Source organism: Mus caroli, unplaced genomic scaffold, assembly GCF_978045245.1.
Source record: "Mus caroli unplaced genomic scaffold, Mus_caroli_1 scaffold_1, whole genome shotgun sequence".
NCBI classification, from domain to species: domain Eukaryota; kingdom Metazoa; phylum Chordata; class Mammalia; order Rodentia; family Muridae; genus Mus; species Mus caroli.
In genome coordinates, this window is record NW_028227256.1 from 134692805 (window position 1) to 134713705 (window position 20901).

Sequence of the window (20901 nt, forward strand, 5' to 3'; positions counted from 1 at the left end):
TATTTACAAAACCCAATGGATTTAATTTTTTTCTCTCTTATTATAGTGCTCATTATTCAGTGTCATTCACTCAGAGGCATCAGCTACCAATTTCAGGATCACCTGATCTCATTATTTTGAGGCCTTGGTAGTAATGGGCATTTTCCCACAAGATGCTCATCTCCTCAGTTAGGCCAACAATGATGACATAATCTATGCAGTCTTGCTATAGCTTGATAACTTTCTTGCCTCCTCTGTTCACTCTTTGTACTCCTCACCTATCCAGTCTCACCATTCCACCTTTGTCTGTTTTATTACAAACATGACATCATGTCTAAACTAATGACTTGAATCATCTATGTAACTGAAAATTACCTTTCTTCCTAGTCATCTATTCTAGTAACTTTTTCCTAGAACTTTGTGTTTTCATAAGTCTCCAGCATACTGTTCTTATGGTTTTCTTTCTTGATTTCTATGTAACCCTTTCATATATCATCATCCACTGCTACAAACATTCACTTGCAAAGATCCTCAATTCCTTTGCTGTTCTTCTCCCACATAACCACTTTTCAGACCTACATAGGTTTATACAACTTTTAGGCCCAGAGATCTCAGTCAAAACCACCAAATGATGTTCTTTCAATTCATAGCCATAAACACCAAATGATCATGGAATAACTTTTGACCATCCTATTAACTTTCAGTTAACTATTTCCTACTCTGTCTTCCTCCATGAGCACTAAGATTTATGTTGCCTTTGTTGCCCAGGTTTTCTCAGTTCTCCACTTATGACTTTGCTTCACAACTCCTCTATAAATTAAAGGCAATTGACAGTTACTTTGATTTGATTAGCATGTGTAATAAACATGTTTTGGATCAACTTACTATTCCCCACAAATATGTACAGTTATGTGTCAAGTAAACATTTTAATATATTATTACTAAAGGAAAGATAGCTACTTCCACTTTTTCTGACATCCCATCACCACATTCACCATCCACTCTGCCTCTCTACCTTCATTCTCTTTCTGTCTGCTTGGGTGGAGGAATGTCTCCAGTCTCTGCATGTTTTAACTGGTGAGTGCTGGATGACACTCTTTCAGACCTCTTTCTTGTCCACTTGCAAAGCACTTTGACTCTTGTGCCTACAAATGTCCTTGGCACCCATAAGAAATTTAATCATGTCTACTCAGTTGAAAAAAATAAGTCCTTTCTTTCAGTGACTATACATACAAAGATTTACCTTAAATATAGCAGCACCACTAAACAGTAAATATTCCTATGTGACTTAGTGAGCTTATGGTCAGTCCAACAGGTCAAGGGTAATAAAATAATGCTAAAGCTGCCTGACATTCAATCTTTTTCTCTACATACTAGTTATTCATTATAGGTCAAGTCTTTGGAAGATGGTGATACTCAGAATCATTAGATGCTGCCTGCTATCCTCCAAGCTCAGCCCCACTTTTACCATAAGCAGTCAAATGGCCTACATCTGATAAAAGACAAGCACATCCCATCTCTTATGAAACTGAAAGTCTCAGAAAGCTGGAAATTAGAGATGGAAGGGGAAAATCCACACCACTTTGACAATGAAGTTGTCTGAGGATGGCTGTATCAATACACTGAAATCTCAGAAAAATTCATTCTCAATTGGCTTTCAGAATAATCACTTAATAAAGAGGTGGAAACACAAATACTTATGCTTTATGTCTGTCTACCAACTCCAGTCAGGTCAACTTCATAGTCAGGCATAAATCCTTCTAATTATTTCATCTGAAACCAAAACTAGATGCAGTATTTAAAGATGAGATGTTACATTTCCTGTGGCAGACCACTCTGTGGCTATTGTGATTATTTTGACACTTTTCATACAAGCTTAGTGACGCAAGAGTATTAGTTATAAACTTCGACCTCAAGATTTAAGCAAACTTCTTATATAATTGTATAAATATAGACTTTTTTTTAAAACTTGTGGAGTTTTAGCTTCCTCATCTCCATTCTACTGCTTTGTAGCCAAGTACTGGCAAGGACTGAAAAATAATCTATATTCCTCAAAATTACTTATCCCAATTGAGATTGCTGTGACCATTGCTACCTGGTATTCAGCCTCCAGAGGAGAGGGGTCACTGGGTGGATCTCTCTTCTTCATGTTCTGTAGGCATGAATGTAACTCAGACAAGTTCACTTCTGTTTCTCCAAACTGATTGTATTCCACTAAAGCTTGATGAATCAGGATGTACTGTGCCTGCAAAAATCAAACAACACACATAACTAAAATGTACTGCACAGCCCTATATGTCACACTTAACTAAAATATGCATACATTCATTTTTTCACATTGGAAAGCTTGTAATAAAAGAATATTGATAACTGTAACTCATAAATATTCTGGAAATTGAGTCACAACTTTCTTGACTATAAACAAATTGCATTTTAGACTATAATCCCAGACAAAGAAGTGGCTTTTCAAAGAGAGTATCCATTAATTTAAATTAATTATTATTAATTATTACCTAAAGCTATAATAAAAAAACAGGTAAATATCCTATGAAACAAATATATATTATTCAAAGATTTTATGGCATCTTTTTCTAATGGAGAAAACTAAGATCTAATATGCTAATCTGAAAGTCAGCAACTCCAAATGTTTTTGTTAGCTCATTTGAGTCTGTTTTTTTTTTTTTTTCTTTTTCAGGAAAAGATATATTTTTGATAAGCCTTTTAAACTGCCATATCCAGTTTGGCATATCTTTTGATTCTGATTATTTTCTGAGTATCATTTTATTTTGACAAGATCTGCACTCATGACTGGTTCTCTACAGACACAAAAGTACATGCATGTTACTGATATTGATTCCCCTGTGGGTTATGTCTGCATCAGACCACATAGACAGGCACACACTAGATTGTTCTCTTCAACATCAGAAGTAATTTGTTGTGATTTTTTACTTCCCACTGATAGGTATTTAGAGCATTTCCAATATTTTGTTATTCTAACTATTAAAATCCAGGGATCATTCCTGCACCTGTTTCTGGTTATGGCCATTTGCACAGACAAACATGTAGTGTTGCCAAGCAGACATTTTCTATAATAACTATTTCATCCAATTACCAAATGCCACACACAGCACATGCCCCAAAGATGCCTAAGTGCTTCAACTTATACTTTCCTTTTAACCATTTGTTGTTGTTGTTATATGAGACAAATAGTGACTTTATCTCAGCACTAATTACATTTTATGGGTGGTTTATCTGAAGCATTGAAAGATTAAAAGAAATCCAACAATGCATAAAATGAGTAATTTGGGGCCTTTATTTGAACTTCTGAGCTCTAGTCCAAAGAGCCAGGTTCTTGCAGCTGTGGTGTTAGTCTAGCACTTTAGAGGCTAGGGCAGGATTTCTGCTGCAAATTTAAGGCCATATGGACTGCTGACAGGGACTGACCATGTCTGGAAAGATAAAGAAAACATAAGATACTCCCATCTTCTGTTTTATCCTGTCTGCTCAGTGTTATGAAAATTTGCCAATGCTGTGTTCTTTCTCTTCAGGCTCAATCATGCAAATGACTTAATTGTTTAGAAACTATATTAAGTTCACCTTGCTTCCACTTATATACTTCTGCAAGTTCAAGGTGCTTCTGACGAAAATTAGCTCATTTTAGCTTACAGAAATTAAAACATCATCTTCTTTCACTATTTGAATCTGTAAATAATACTCATTTCTTTTAATCTCCTCACTACTGCCCCAGAAGATTTAAATACCCAAACGACAGGGATCCTATTCACATAAACTAAGACTGTACCTCCACTTGCACCATCAGACACCTCTGTCGCCTTAGCTTGACAACATAACCATAGACATCCACTTTGCCCTCTGCTTCCAGGCCTTCCAGCATGGCATCAATTCCAATGTATGTGCCTGTACGTCCAACACCAGCACTGAGGGAACAAACAGAAAAGTAAGGTGTGAGGTATACCAGATGTCTCAGTGGGTGAAGGAACCTGAATGGTAAGACTGTTGACATGAACTTGATCCCTGAATTCTACTTAAAGGTGGAAGGAAAGAATTGAATTCATAAAGCTCGATAAACACAAGCTGCTACCACAAAGGCACAGATAACACACACACACACACACACACACACACACACCTACACCTGCATTAAAAAAAAACAACAGAAGAAATGTGTGAGTCATGTTCACAAGGGAGAAGTGAAACAGCCATCAAGAAGAAGCAATAGTACAATTTTATCTTAAGAATTACATATTTACTTTCAGGACCTTGCTATTTAATTGACAAAACATGTCAGTTTATGCCCCCAGAAATGTATGCAATTATAAAATGTCAATTTATAAGACAACTATTTGAGAAATAAATATAAGTTCATCTTAGCAGATTGTTTACAAAATAGCACTAGCTAGTAAAGATGTCCCTAACTGCCCAACCAAAGGGTTGGACACACTGACGGGCCTACTTGCCCTACAGAGTCTTTACCTGCAGTGCACCACAATGGGACCACTGAAGAAGTTGCTAAAAGCATTAACTCTCCGTCGAAGTTTGAGGAGCAGGTGAGGGTCTTCAGGAACCCCATGGTCTGGCCAGCTGGTGAATTGGATATGAGTCACTTCTCTTCCAGTTGCTTTTTCTTTTTTCTACTCAAGAGAGAAGGCATTCTTTGAGAAAGTTTCTTTCAAAACAAACTCAGTGAGGCAGATAGATAAAAAAGAAGACCTGTACAATAGGTTCCTTGTGTAAGGATCTCCAAACCTTTGCCTCAGACCCTCTCTACCTTGCTTTTCCAGAACTGAATTTCCTATCCCACTACTAACAGTTCATGAGAAGTCAGACTAAAAATCACATGCACTGACCAGTAAACCAGTAATGGGCAGATAAAGAAAGAGTTAATAAAGTAGAGACTCCTTGGACCTTCTGTGCTATGAAGTCAAAGTTTAAAAAACAAAAAACAAAACAAAAATAAAAAAACCCTAAGGCACTGAGAGCCATAATAGATGGAGGTTTGTACACTAAGTAAATTCCATCCACATAGCTCTTTAGAGTTTATCTACTTGGTGTCCCAGCAAGCAGGACTATTTCCCACATGGAGAAGTATAATTAATTATTTAGTTTGTGTTCTGTTTTATAGATTCTCACCCAGAGAATTACCACTTTTCAAAATATAACTAATAAGATAATATTTTCTTTTTAGCTTTCAAATAGACAACATATAAATTCATTAGAACAGATAGCTCAGAATAATCACAGTGAGTAGATAAGCATCAGCCTCTGTACAGCTCCCATATACATGCAATAGCATCCCTTGCCCAGCATGCATTTTTCTATTGGCTTTAGACAGGATTGTTCATCCCCAAAAGCAGAGCAGGGAGGGATGGCATCAGAGCAAAGAGGGCTTTAGGAGAAATACCCAGCAAATATGGCGTTTTGTTTTGTTTTGTTTTGATTTGATTTGATTTGATTTGTTTTCCTGGGGAAAATGAGTACTAATAAAGTTCAGGTTACCGAAAGCCTCCAAAAATAGGATTCAAAGAAATGTTTAACTCAGATAAAGTGTGGAAATTTCAATTGCATTACTAGGGTATACACGGTGAATTAAAGACTCCAGAGTAGTACCTCATCACTATGTAATGGAAAAACATTTTGGCACTACAAAGTGAAAGTCTGAGCTCATCTCACTCCATATTCCGACACTCTGAGCCTAAGGCAACTGCTGATTTATGTTCTGTATTCATAGGCTCCTATATCTAGAATTTTCCAGAAAATTGAATTGCATAATAAGAGATGACCTCTATTTCAAGTCTTACCATGTTGACCTCTTCCTTTGCTGAACGAAATATTTTCCCTCACTCCCTCCTTTGCTCTTCCCCCCTCCCTCTCTCTCTCCCTTGTATAGTTATAACTTAGTATGTTTTACTATGCTCATACAATGTGCCATATTCTAAAATATGCTTCCCATTATTCAGAGAGACTACTCAGAACCATGATTGTTTGTTTTTCCACTTAACAACCTTGTCCCTGACAAAGCACATCTTGGGGACCTGTTTGTTACTACTTCAAAGGACCAGTGGAAGAGTGTGATTGGTGCAGACAAACAATGCCTCAATCAGCAATTAAAATTTGATCCTGTTAGCTTTCATGGTTGTTTTCACCTGGCTCTTTCTCCTGAAGATCATTAAAAATAATTTTTCCCAGATGTGTTTTAGTTCCTCACATTTTACATTCCTTAGCTGCACTCTTAGAAAAAGCCATACCAAGCCCAAAGTTACAGAATGAGACAAACTTACATGTGCAATGTTCAGCTTCTGAATGATGTAATCAGGACATCGTTTGTGGTCATTGATTGTCACAACAATATCTTTGAAAGCCCGAGTGCCTTCCTCCATGCTTGGCCAGTATTCTGCGCACTTGTTCTACAGTTTAAAAGAATCATTAATGACTCTAGTCTATTGTAATACAGTTCCAGCTTACTCCCAAAACACCAATAACCAAAAATGTATTCAACTGATATTCCCCCAAACACTTGCACACTTTTTAAATAACACGTGCACCTTGAGCTGAAATGTGTTTTATTTCTCATTAATGTTTCTGAATGGTTTCTCTTAATTAAGTAACAGAAGGATTATCTGCCCAGCCTTTGCCAGCTGTCACAAGAAGACTGCAAAAAGGATTATCACAAGTGACATGCTAGCAAGTGGTTACTTCCAGGCTCAAGAACTTATAGGCTTTTTATTTCTTCCAACATTGAATTACTTGAGTGTCCACTGTCTATGCAACATCAGTTTTTGCTGTGGCCATTCATAAATACTTGTGAAGTTGTCACATAACAATGTCTGAAATTTACAACAATATCAAATATGAGCTTCAAAATCAGTTCACTTAAAAGTTACACACACACACACACACACACACTTTGTGTGTATATATATATATATATATATATACACACACACATATATGTATACATATACACATATATACATGTATACATATACACATATATACATACATTTATGCATATATATGCATATGTATGTATGTGTGTATATATATATATATATATATATATATGTGTGTGTGTGTGTGTTTCCAATACACATGAAATAAACTGTTAGCAAGGTCAAAGCAGAAAATCGTCTGCATAAATTATACCAAATGCAGCTCAGCATTTCTTTTTCCCACCCCCAACTTCCAGCCTTCTGGGTTCTTACCCTGTTTCCTTCTTCACATCGTGTGACCATGACAATAACTGTGGCCTTTTGCTCCCAGATCATCCTCCAGAAGTCATCAACTGTCTCATCCCGGGGCCCTAGGAGTTAAGTACAAGTTATCCAATCCTCAGAAGTGCTATAAAACAAGTTTCTAGGAGAAACTGCAAGATGTAAAATGAATTACCTTGTGCAGCAATGTATTTCCTGGGTTCCTTGAAGCCCTGATCAAAACACACAAAGAGAACACTCATTTATGGAACACTTAATCATTAACACAAAATACTGTGAATCAGAAGCTGATATAGCTCTGCCATGGTTGTAAACACATGGCCATTTTCAGGTCGTTGCAGGGGGAGGATTAATGTGCAACAAGACATTTAATGGTGCTGAACAGGTTAGCTACCATTTCCAAACAGTATTCATGACCTGAATATATTTTTGCCATGAAGTACTCCAAACAGCTTTTATAATTATACTTTGTCTCATCTGAGATGGTGCAGCAATTAACAAGACAAATTCATCCTTTCCTTTCTTATAAACCCCCTACCCCACAGAATCACCTACTATCCAGACCTTTTCACCAGCCATGGGGGTTCCTTTTTAGAGTTCTACTCAATTTCTTGCACTAAATCCCTTTGGGAGCACACCTACATTTCCACATATTAACTATTGCTGGAACACACTGTGGATTCCCTAGAGTCCTTTTATGCCATTCCAGATATGAAAATAAAAACATTCATTATCTGTAATGACTGTTTTCTCTGCTTCACTGGTTAAGATAAAGAAGCAATACAGAGGCATATGAAATATGCTAATTCCTTGCAAGACTCTCTCAAATAGCATAAATTTACTTTATTAATGGGAAAATTCCACAGGATGTGCTAGCTTTGCCATTGATTGAAACTTTGCATATCAGTTATATGAACCTTTAGTTCATTTTTGTAAGTTTCATGATAGTTTCAGTCGTGTGCATATATCTATTCATCTAATACCTGCTGAGTTACTACCTGTCTAGGAGCTGAGGAGATCTGCTTTCCAGGGCATTGGAGCTCAGTTGGAGAAATAGAATTATAACTTGACCCCATAATTATCAAACCTAAATGAACAGAATGTATAGCTATTTATTTCTAGAGTCTACCTAAGTCCTGAAAAAAAATCTCTAGGACTGCTAATTTTTGAAGGACGAGACATTTGGAAAATGAACTCATGTACTTTAAGACAAAACTTGTTCACCACTAATTGTCTGTCCTGCAGAGGACACTTGCCCAAATCAGTTCGAATGGAGGTGAAAATTAGGAACAGTTTATTATGGTATTTCGGGGGACTATTCTGCACATCTGAAAGTGTTGCTTTGTTCTGGAAACAAGCTTTGCAGATAACATGTAAAATGGAAATAGGAGTTTATATTATGGAAGTCATTGGCACATGTAGATTCATCTTTAACTCAGTTGGATTCCTTAAGGTCTTCCAGAGACTAAAATACCAACCAAAAATTATGCATAGGCTAGACCCACACCCCTCATTAATATGTAACAGATATGCAGCTTGGTCTTCATGCTGGTCCTCCAACAACTGGAGTGGGGGCTGTCCCTATTTCTGTTGCCTGCCCCATGGGTCCTATTCCCTTAACTGCACTGCTTTATCTGGTCTCAGTGGGAGAGGATGTTCTTTGTCCTGTGACTTGATGTGCTAAAGTAAGTTGGTACCCAGATGGGCCTCCCCCTTCTCTGAGGAGAAGGGGAAAGGAGTATGGGGGAATGGTCTGTATGAGGGGTGAATGGGGAGGAGGGGGTCTGTTGTTTATATGTAAAATGAATACATTAATGAAAAAATTAAACGGGAATATGCATTTTTAAAATAATATAAAAAGTGTTAGATATCAAAAATATTTGATGAGAGGCAGGTTTAGATTGTTATCTTCAGAGACTACCAAGGATAGAGTGCCAATTCTGGTTCTCCTAGAGAAACTGGGACTATTTCACAGTGAGTTGTGGGTGTTATTTAACTAATATATGGAAATCATTAAAAATGATGATCGAGAAACAACAAATGCACTTAGTAGATTGTAGTATTGTTAACAAAGAGTCATAACTATTTATGTGAGTAATTTGGCTCTGGAAACCCATAAGATATCTTACAAAGTAAATTTATTAATGATAAACACAGCGATTACAAAGGTATATGTTTCATGAGTGGTTCAACAAGAAAGTATTTCCAAATTAGTTTATGCTTTTGAATAGGCTGTGCAGTTGATTAAATTCTTGTCTTCAAGTTTTCTACTTAGCTGCAACTGCAGACTGTTCCTTTAAATGAAATGTCTTTGTGGATCTGAGAGTTAACAGGATATCTCAAGGACAATGACCAGGGTCCATTTAAGTGACAGGGGGTGGACATGAAATTACAGGGGCTGTAAGAGGGAAGAAGGCCACAAGGTGGAGGCAGAGAGTAGAGAGAGCCAGACATTATCCAGCAAAATCAAGGAGAGCTAAAAGCGTCCAAAAGCCAGAAAGTACAAATAGGAATTTTTCCATAAGACCTCTAGTGAGCATGATTATATTGAGAGCATGCTTTGAGATTTCTAAACTCAAGAACTCAGAGAGGAGATTTATGTTATTTTCATGGTACTAGTTTGTGATCATTTTTTATTCCAGATCTCAGAAACAAATATCTATAAATTATGATATGTATAATATATCATAATATAAATTATGATAAATTGAAATTTGACTTTATACTGTAATAAAATTTTACACATTCATGTAAGCAAAACAAAATAATAATAAAAGGCCTCAACTTCAACTGCCATCCTTTGTAAAAAGGTTTGAGAATTACAGAGAAATCAGCAAATACCATACCATAAAACACACTTTATCACATACAAGATAATTATGTTAGTTTTCAATAGTACATTTTTTTAAAAAAAAATATGAACAAACACATTCATATGTTGCAGATGGATTGTAAATTAGGGCTGCTGCCATGTAGAAATCTTAAAAAAAAAACATAATTATGTGGATTTCTTGGACCTGAAATTCCTCTTTTAGAAATTTATTCTATAGATAAATTAAATTAAAACCCACACTGTAATAATATGAGTCAAGATGGCACATTGCATCTTTCTTTGTAGCAGTAGAAATGTATGAAGCAGACTTAAAAAGATGCAAAAATTTGTTGGGTCTGGAGAACAAATTATACCTTGTGAGCTTAATCTTTTTGAAGTTTTGTGTTTTTCAAGTGTGTGTGTGTGTGTGTGTGTGTGTGTGTGTGTGTGTGTATGTGTGTGTATACACGCACAACATATGTGCAAATGCTTGTAACTGAAGTTACAGGTGTTTGTAAGCTTCCTGGTATGGGTGGTGGGAACCAAGCCTAGATCCTCTGCAAAAGCAGGCAGTTCTCTTACCTGCTGAGCCATCTTTCAAGCTCCCTTTACCCTGTTTAATTTTGATTGCCAATTTGATAATATTTAAGATCACCTTAGAGACAAACTTCTGCACATGTCTGTAGGGGAGTATCCAGAGAAGCTTAAATGAGTTAGGACCTACCCTGATTGTAGGTAACACTGGTCATTTGCTTTGATAGAAGTCCTTCACTGAATGAAAGGAGAACACAGGAGCCCTAGCATAGCGTTTGTCTCTTTGCTTCCCGACTGTAGTTGCAATGTGATTGGCTACCCACACTACTGCAGATGCACCTTCCTCATAGTCATACAGTGTACTTCAAACCGTGAGTCAGAAGAAACCTACCCTTCCCTAAATTGTCCTTTTCATGTATTTTGTAACATGAACAAGAAAGAAATAGATAAGCCTGAGAGCAAATCTAGCAAGATCTAACTTCATACCTAAAGTCTTTTGTGACTAGCCAATATACATACCTTCAAGGGATGCTGGGCCACTCAAGACTTGAGTATTTATGACAAAGGTTAACTCTAATCTGAAAAGTCAAGCCTATTTGCTGTCTGGGCCATTACAGAAAGAATCTGTAATCTTTCTGTTTGGAGTACTATTATATGTGTTCTATGTATAGAAAGATTGATCTATGTGTACGTAAATATTTTAGATGGCTATACAGTCACCACTTATACTATGTATAGATTTATATGTATACAGATATGCACATCTAAGGTATGTATGTTTTTATATGCATATTCAGAAAATAGCAGGCTACATCATGGTGTGAATATAACATTTATAAATAAAAGTCTTAATGAAGGTTGGCATTTTACTTTCCTGTTAAGAAACATGTACAGACATGAGCACTCTCTTGAAAGAAGGAGATACTGGGTAGATTGGCTAAAGACATGTTCTCAACTTATATGTGTTTTCCTATCTTGTAAAATTCTTGAACTCACATGAAGCCCATTTATTTAAGAATTATAGATGTCAAATTTTTAAATGTCATCACTAAGTTTTGTCTAGATCTTTTCAATTTGGATAACTACAAGGGAGAGATGAACACACCAATGGAGAAACTGCTGCCATGCTCATGCTTGGGCTTAGGCAGACCTAAACTCCATCTCAGTTTAAGCCTTCCCTAATTTCATTACAGTTTCATAATAACTAAAGTACTCGAGTTCTCCAGTTCTCATGTATTAGTGGGCATAGCATGCTCAGCTGCAGCAAATGCAGAGTTCTTATGAAAAATCCATGCAGAGATACTTTCATGCACAACGAGGAGGAGATTTTAATTTTCATCAGGAGAAAACCCTATTTTACACCTAGCACCAGCAAAAATACATCTAACAATCTTTGAAAACGTTAATGGATTTTGGTTTTGGTGTCAGTGATGCCATGGGCTTAACTTAAAATATTTATAATAACTTCTTTAAATTCTTGCAAAACCAGTTGAGGAACTAAGTAAAACACATAGATGTAAAGAAAACAAACATTTCTGACAGTCAAACGAAGCCAAAAGGAAGCCTAGCACATTTACTTACATCAATGTAGCTGGCATTTATGTAGGTGGACCCTGCATCTCCATTTATTTCAGAGAGTTCCACACGGTTATAATCATCTGATTAAAGAAAAAGAAATTAATACTAAACTAAAGAGTAGCCATACGGTGTCAAAACACAGAAACTCAGTTCCAAAGTCCACTCACAGGGAAGAATGTCAACATAACGGTTTTTATTCTGATTGTGGGGCTTTCGGGCATCTTTGATAGGAAACTTGCTGAATACCCGTGGAATGCTCTGAAAGATACAAATATTCTTTGGGTTACAGAGGATTCCCAAAAGAAGGAGGTGGGATAGCATGAGGGAGGGAAGAAGGGAGGAAAAGAAAGGAGGCAGCGAGGCAGAAAACGGAAAGAAGGAAGGAAGGAAGGAAGGAAGGGAGGGAGGGAGGGAGGGAGGGAGGGAAAACAGAGTTTTATCCATTATCAGTTATCACTGGGGGTAAATGGGGTAACATAATATATCCTTTATACTGACAAACATGGTACATTTGGAATTAACTTTATTATGAATTCTGGGGAAAACCCGTATTTTTAAAGAAATTAATAATAGAACAATTAAACTTAATTTAATTTCAAAATAAATTTAATGTTAAATGGAAAATATAAAATAACTTAGTGACTGATAATTAGGTATTCATCGAGAACTCAAGGACAAAAGGAGCCAAGTCTGTTTGCGACAGGACTTCACACTCAGATAAAATGCACCAGAGCATTATGCTATAAACCCTCCCAACTGCCTATTATGAGTGGCCTGGCCACCCTCTCTGAATCCCTCACCTACAAGTATTGCAGTAATGTATGACTATATTATATTTCTGTGCCCAGTGGATAAATTATTAAGGCAAATGGTTATGCATATATATGCAGCACGGAATCATCTTGAAGACTATGTGGACTTTCTTACCCTCTGTCAAGGACGACTCATACCTGAAATTCAGCCAGGAACAGCCTTCCCTCATCAGCAATCTTCCTTTTGTATGTTTCCAACAACATGTCAGAATGGATTGGCTCCACATCCATCAGCTGCTTCTCATCATCTGTAAACAAGTTAGAGGTGAGACCTGCGTTGCATCTGTCTGTCTGTCTATCAGATCGGCATGCGCTTAGAGTTCATACCTCAGCCATTTCCCTTCTCCCTATCTGTGCAGGGAATTTCATTCATATGTAGACATTTGCCTGTAAATTAAGGACTTCTAAATCTTATACTCCAGTCTTTTTCTGGCTTTGTCCTGTTCCCTCAATGAGAATGAGTACCTATTTTTCCTATGCCTAGATAAAAGGTCCCTGACCAAATATTATCATTGTTAGTCATTTATTTTGCTTGATTACATTCAATTTGTAGTAACTGACAGATTTCTGTATGCCATGATTATCACTTTCTTTTCATTTCTGCCTTTTGCTCTCCCTCTCCTCTCCCTCTCCCCCTTCCCCTCTCTTCCTCTCCCCTTCTCCCTCTCACCTCCCTCTCTCCCTCTCTCCCTCTCTCTCCCCCTCCCCTCTCTCCCTCTTACCTCCCCCTGTCCCCCTCCCCTCTCTCCCTCTCTCTCCCCCTCTCCACCTCTCCTCTCTCCCTCTCTCCCTCCTCTCCCCCTCTCCTCCTCCCTCCTCTCCCCCTCTCTCCCCTCTCTCTCTCCCCCCTCTCCCTCTCCTTTGCCTCCTCTCTCTCTCTCTCTCTCTCTCTCTCTCACACACACACACACACACACACACACAAACACACCATCAGCCCCATGGGTGCTAGACATGCTATCCACACAGGAGCTCTACCCCAGACTTTATTTTTAACTTTTGTTGAATACTATAATTGTACACATGACAAGAGAAAATAATTAATACTATTCTGCCCACTAGTCACCTTAATTTGGTTACCCTATTCTGACAAATAAATTATATTCATTATATTCATATTGTATCTCCAGAATAAAAAATGAAAGTAAAAACATTATAGATAGTAGTATAACTTTCTGTGAGAAAAGCAAACAAACAAACAATACAGATGTGTACTGAATACCCCCTTTCTTTCCATTGAATCATGTCCTTTATGAGAATTTTTATAACAAGTTATATTTGCATACAAAACTTGACAAAACAAAGTTTTTACTAGATATATTTGTCATATTTGAGTTATGTGTATAAGTTTTCCCTGTATGCACACGCACCATCTGCGTGCCATGCCCGCACAGGACAGAAGACAGATCTGATTCCCTGGAACTGGATTTTAGGCTAATTTTCAGTGGCCAGGTGAATGTTAGGAACTAACCCAGGGCCTTTTTTCAGAGAAGCCAGAGCTCTTCACCTCTGAACTGTCTGTCCAGCCCCAGAAACCACAGTTTTAAGACTCAGGAAAGTTGTGCTGTGACACATGGAAAAGTTTCTCCTAGTCACCCATCTCCTGTTTCTGGTTCTTGCTATGGGTATCATACTAACTGTCCCCATTGTCAGATGCAGAAAGAAGTTGTCCATGAGTGTGACATACTTATCTTACTGCTCACAATAAATTCTGTTTTTCAAACACAATTGTCTCTCTGGCCAGTTCCTCTCAGTGATGGGAGATGTCTAGACCTCAGCCAGGCTGATTTGGCTGTGTTTAGAGTGGGTAAGTTCTAAAGTATTCCTTGTACTAATTACAAGAGAAAACACCCTATGCATCCAATCCACCTTAGCTCTGCCCAGGTATGGCTAGACCTTTCTTCCTGCCTCTACCCTCAGTCTAACAGGACTAACACTCCTCCAGACATGTGATCTTGATGACTTGATCTATTCATTGGCATGCACTGATTTCAATATCCTGACCCAGGCAGGAGGGAGAAAACATTGAAACAAAAAGGAACCTCTCTGCCTTCCCAATGTGTGCAGCCTGGTTATGGGAGGGTATTCAACAAATATGTGAACAAATACAGCCATGTCAAGCTGTGATACAGTCTCAAGGACCTAAACTACGGAGCTCCAAAGAACCAGCCCAGAAGCTGTTGTGCACAGCTTGGTATCTCCTGTTGTCTGAAGGAAACCCTTCATACAGAAGGTAATACAAGACAGAGACATTTTAAAATTCAGTGTCATAAATAAGAGAAAAACTAAATACTTTATTACAAGCACAGTTTAAATATCTCTAATGATTTTTATTGGATCCTGTCTTTAAAAACTAAAGTAATTATATAACAATCAGAAGAAGGCATGTCCTTTTTATATAAAGTGTCTTAGTAATCACTGGGCCTTCGGGGGGGGGGGGGAATCCACCATCACACCCTGCCAAAACCTGAAGACACTGCGTATCATAGCATCACTGTGAAATACCATCTTCCTTCCTCACTAAATGGTCTGATGTTTCCCAGCATCCTCACCAAACCAAATTCCTGTCCTCCCCACAGACAGTTTTCTGTATTTTATCTTTATGCAGGATCATGCATGCTGCAGAGCTACAACATTTACCACACTGCTCTTTTGTTTATCAACACACCTGGCTTCCTCTTTTCTATTCTGCCCTTGAAGAGCAGAGACCATGGCCTGTAACTGTGGCATTTTCAATGCCATGGATAATATTTGTGATATTATTGTGATTGAAAACCTCACATAGATGTCTACTTTCAGGACAGATACACATGTTTCATTTTGTCGATGGACAAAGCCCAGGTTGAATTAGAGATGCCCAGCCCTTATTTTAAGATGAGTGAACACAAGTTCAGAAAAATAATATTTATCAGCCAAAATTATTCATACTCACCCCTTTCAACGAGTTCCTGTTGTTCATCTAAATTGCTGTGAAAATAAAATAAATAAAATAAAATAAAAGTTTCTGTCTTTGCAAGAACATGGCATTCAGCTGGCACTCAGCTTAACTGAGCAAATATCAATTTATAAATGTACTCAGTGGAGCAACAAGTACAGACGAGGGTCACAGAAGAGGGGGAGGGGAGAGGTAGCAGAGAAAAGAGGATGAAGGATGGAAAACAGAAAAGGGAAAACAGGAACTTGGGGAGAGTTCAGAAAGCAATGGGAGCAAAGAAACCAAGAATTGCCTGCAAATTTCAGAAGAATGAGAAATTATGTGAATTCTCCCAATTTTTTCCATAAAATTTTATCTTCTTAGGCAAAGAAATGAACACACTGCCCACAACTTCCCTCTTTTTCAATTGTTGCCCCCAGATTGCTTTCATCCCCTGAGGATTAAAAGATGTGCATTCTTTACACTGATTATTACTGTGACAACAAGCTTCCACTACCATTAGCAAACATAGAGAATATAAGTACTTACTGGAAGCCAATAATTCCATGTTAAGTACTTGACTCAATATTAAGATGTGAACTAAGTTTATACTATCTTTTCTAGTCCACTGCTCAGGCAATGAATTTTGGATGCCAGTTTGAAACATTATTAAAACAGCCATTGCCTTCTATTTCAGAATTAACTGTCTCTTACCTGGATCTTTTCTTGCGCAGATCATAGATTTTATACAAAACAACAAGCAGGGCTATTGATGTCACAATAATCAGAAACACCAGGAATATAATCAGTGCTTTAGCATTAACTAGAAATAGAAAGTGACACACAAGAGCTTATTATTTCAAATACTTTGCTAGAACAAGAGTAACCTTCTTGAATTAGAATTTTAATATTTTTCATTTATTGTGAAGTCAAAGCTAAATTTATAGAATAAAATGAAACACATTAAAATCTTGATTTTTGCAGTTTTAGGCTCTGTTATTTCAAAATTCCCAAGGCATTTATACTTAAAGAGACTAATTAGAATATAGATGAGTACTTCCATGTCTTTTCATTAAATAATGTACTTTTGTAGAAAACTATCACTTAGATTTAATTCCCTTTCAGAGACTCATTTTAAAGGAATCAATGAGGTAATGTAGTTATTACAGTTTTCAGAAAGGAACTTATAGTTTACCACTCAGCACAAAAGTAGGTAGCCTCCTAAGGGATTCATAAAAGCTTCTATCCCACAAAGATAAATCTCTTACATGTTCACTGGGGAATAAAACCAATTAACCACGAGACAAAATTTATTTCATTTGACAGTGAGGATTAATGCTTTCCCTAGCTTGAGCTTTCACTGAGAACCAGTGTGCATCACACTCATAGGGAAAACAGAGCAAAGCACTGTTGGCAATGTCTCTCTCCTGTGTTACATACCATCCTTTTCATTTATGGAAATATACTACACCTGTGAAGTGACACCACGGTTTGAACCCCAGAGCCAGGCTGTTAATTTTCCAACCTTAGGTCTTACTCCCTAGAAGGTAATTTGGCCAGAAACCCACCACTTTTGCACCTCAGTTCCTTAATTCCTGAAATGAGGCTAAACAGTTTGGTTCCAGTAAACTGTAGAGTGTGTAGAACACAGAGAAATGTAGCTACTCATGACCCCAAACCAGTTTTTAGTGTCTTGTTGTCAATAATGATGCCTCAGACACTTAAAGTCTCTTAGAAATCTGAACGTAATCAGCCTACACAGCAGCAACACAGATTTATGAACATTACAGTCAAGAAAGCAGTCTCATTCAAAAGGGTTACCAAAAATATTTGTGCAAATAAATCCTCTTAAAACTTGTAATGAAGGCAACATTCACATATTGACCAAGTGATCAAATCTATTAATTTGACTTTGATGATACTGTAATTTTTGTAAGTTTCAAATATTTATATAATACATATAAGCAGGTAATGAATCAATCTATGGATGCAAAATAAAACAGATTTGTTCAAACAAATGCATACATATAGAGGTAGAAAAATAGGCCAGGATGACTTACAAGTTGTTGAATCATATCTTATAACTGTATCTCCCTCGTACACTCCATTGTGAAAAGAGATCTAAATTTCAGTTAAGAAAAAGAAAAGAATTTGGTTTTCTACTATAAGTGTGTATGGCATATTAAAAACTGTACATTATTTCTCATAGAACACTGATTTTTTTCATCAAAAACTGAGTTAAATCTGAAACTGTAATGTTATTTTGCTGTATGCTGTCAAAAAGATAGAAAAAAATATTTATCAACCTTAGTAATTATGTCAGTAATAAATAGAAATGGAGGAACAAATGAAAAAGTTCAGAAAATGAAACCAACGCTTAATACTTTAAGGTATAGTATGATCATGCTTTCTAAAGTAAACTTGCTATTTACAAGAGTTGGATGTAGAATGCACAAGTTTTTAAGGGTAAAACACATGAAAAATTACAGTGTTGAAAAAATGATCATAAACATCAAATAAAAAAGAAAATCAACTTGATATCAAAGCAATAAAATTCACAGCAATAAAATTTTAAGAGCCACAAATGCATGCATGCATATATATATACTCCAGAACAAACCATTGTCTTTAAGAATCCATTAAATTCTTTTTGCAGGATTTTAGATATAACTGACAAGCCATGAAGGAACAGGATACAATTTTTTCCAAACCATGGTAATAATGGTCAAAATGATTTTTTTATATAAACAGAGAAGATAGAACAAGAAAAACACCTCAAAACAAATCACTAGAAATAAATTATGAATAACAAAACAAGTATAAATATTTTTAGTGGAGCTGTTATACTGAATAGAGATGAGCTGATTACACTCTCATGAGGGTGTGCAAGTTGTCTTAGGGACATAAATGGATGCGGAAATATGTTATGGTGAGTGAAATGAAGAAAACCAGAGAGCCATTTGTACACTTAGAGAAGGAATAACTAACTGAAAATCATCTCCTAATTTGAATTTTATGTTTATAATGTTCCCTCATAGATCCCAGAATAACTTATAACATTTGAAAAGAGGAAAAAGAGAATCCTAGGAAGGGAGGCAAGCCACAGGTAAAGTTATTAACAAGATAAAACTTCAGTGTGTGTGGGACTAAGGGACCACTGTGCCCTGAGCTCTGTGGCCACTGGGGAAGCTGTGCACAATGGAACAGAATGCAGGATGGCTTGGTAATAGCACATTGTTTCTCCTTATGGAATACTCTCCCGAAAGAAAAGGCACACTCAGTCAAGAGGATATCTGCTAGAACCAACGATTGTGAAAGACAATGTAGATGATTCTCAAAGAATGCCTCTGTATTAAATGGCCTAAAAGGATATCTATAGTACTAATCGTCCTTGTGCTATTGAAAGTTATACAGCACTGGAAAAAAGAGTGAAATATTTCCAAGATGCAACAAAAGTTCTGCATACCACACAGATGTCAATCACATCATCTACCCATCTATTGTTCAATCTCCTTGGTGAATCCATGGAATTAATAAAATATTAAGATATTTATTCAATAATACATTAAAATAAAAATATATTATGAAAGGAAGAAATATTTTTTCCTCTTGGAATATGAAGAACATTTTGCATTAGATAATCAGTTACTGTAATTCACCATATCAGTAAGTCATACAATGTAAATACCACTTCAGCACCATTTAAAATAGCTGTCTGTGTGTGTGTGTGTGTGTGTGTGTGTGTATGTTCCAAACTACTTGTCATGAATATTCATGGTTATGAACTTGACTACATCCAGAATTAACTAAAACCCAAACAGCTAGGTACACTTGTGAAGGATTCTTTTTTTTTCTTTATTGAATTATTTGAAGTAGAAATACCCAATTTAAGTCCATATTTTTTGGGGGGATAAAATTCACCTTAAATCTGAATCACAGCCTTTTGGTGGAAATGTATATAAAGGATAAGGAAGAAGGAAACATTTGTTCTTTGCCTGCTTGCCCTCCCTCTTGCTAACAACCTATTCTGTCTCTGGCATTAGAGTCTACTTCTTCAGGATTCTAGCATGTACTGGATACCAGACTAGCTGAACCACACACAACCTGTGAGCTACTACTTGTTAAAATTTATAATCCACCCCATCCACTTTCCCTCCCAGTGGAGGGAAATGGAGGAAAGAGGGGAATTTGATCTGGTATTGGGTGAGGGAAAAGGACTGAAACCCTGAGGGCCAGCCGAAAGAATGTAAACAGGCAATCCCAGGAAATAGGAGGTTGGGGGACCCTCCAGAATGCACCAGAGACCATGGAGGTGAGAGACTCCCAGGATCCAAAGGAAGGGACCTTAGATGAAATGCTCAACAGTAGGGAGAGAGAACTTATAGAGCTCACCTCCAGCAGGAAGACAAGACATCAAGTGAGTCCTGTGGGTTGCCATCCAACAGTCACACCTCTGACCCATAATTATTTCTGTTTGAAAGAAGTACAAGGATGGAAATGGAGAAGAAGAGCCTGAGGAAAAGAAGGTCCAGCGACAGGCCCAAAGTGGGATCCAACTACAGCCGAGGTCCTAGGGCCTGACACTATTACTGAGGCTATGGAGCATCATGACTGCCCTCCAAAAGACCCAACAAGCAGCTGAAAGAGTCTGGTGCAGATATTTGCACCCATCCAATGGACAGAAGCAGCTGACCCCTGTTGTTGAGTTAGGGAAGGTTGAAAGAAGCTGAGGAGAAGGGTAATCCTGTAGAAAGATCAGCAGTCTCAATTAATCTGGACCCCTGAGATCTTCAAATGCTAGACCACCAAACAGCATACACCAGCTGATGAGGCATCCAACACACATACAGTTGAGGACTTCCCAGTCTGCATTCATGCACCTAACACTCAGGAGACTGGAGGCTCCAGGGAGTTTAGAGGTCAGGTGGGGTGGGGGGTGGGGCCATCCACATGGAGACAGGGTGGGGTGGAAAGGAAGTGGAGCAGTGGGAGGGTGGATAGAGGGCAGGGAATAGAATATGGAGTGTAAAAAATAAATTA

General features: G+C 37.4%; 1 protein-coding gene across 4 annotated transcripts in view; it reads right to left on the bottom strand.

Annotated features, from left to right (window-relative positions):
* The window catches only part of Ptprc (protein tyrosine phosphatase receptor type C), a 113226-nt gene that overhangs the window by 13605 nt on the left and 78720 nt on the right, over nt 1-20901 (bottom strand). For all 4 annotated transcript variants that reach the window (XM_029476882.2, XM_029476881.2, XM_029476880.2 and 1 more), the window contains 12 exons: nt 17922-17982; nt 16576-16684; nt 15880-15914; nt 13086-13195; nt 12303-12393; nt 12139-12215; nt 7387-7423; nt 7203-7300; nt 6279-6404; nt 4474-4631; nt 3782-3917; nt 2075-2224 (listed from right to left, as the gene is read on the bottom strand). In XM_029476882.2, the coding sequence (XP_029332742.1) occupies nt 2075-2224; nt 3782-3917; nt 4474-4631; nt 6279-6404; nt 7203-7300; nt 7387-7423; nt 12139-12215; nt 12303-12393; nt 13086-13195; nt 15880-15914; nt 16576-16684; nt 17922-17982 (1188 nt within the window). The remainder of the gene's footprint in view (nt 1-2074; nt 2225-3781; nt 3918-4473; nt 4632-6278; nt 6405-7202; nt 7301-7386; nt 7424-12138; nt 12216-12302; nt 12394-13085; nt 13196-15879; nt 15915-16575; nt 16685-17921; nt 17983-20901) is intronic.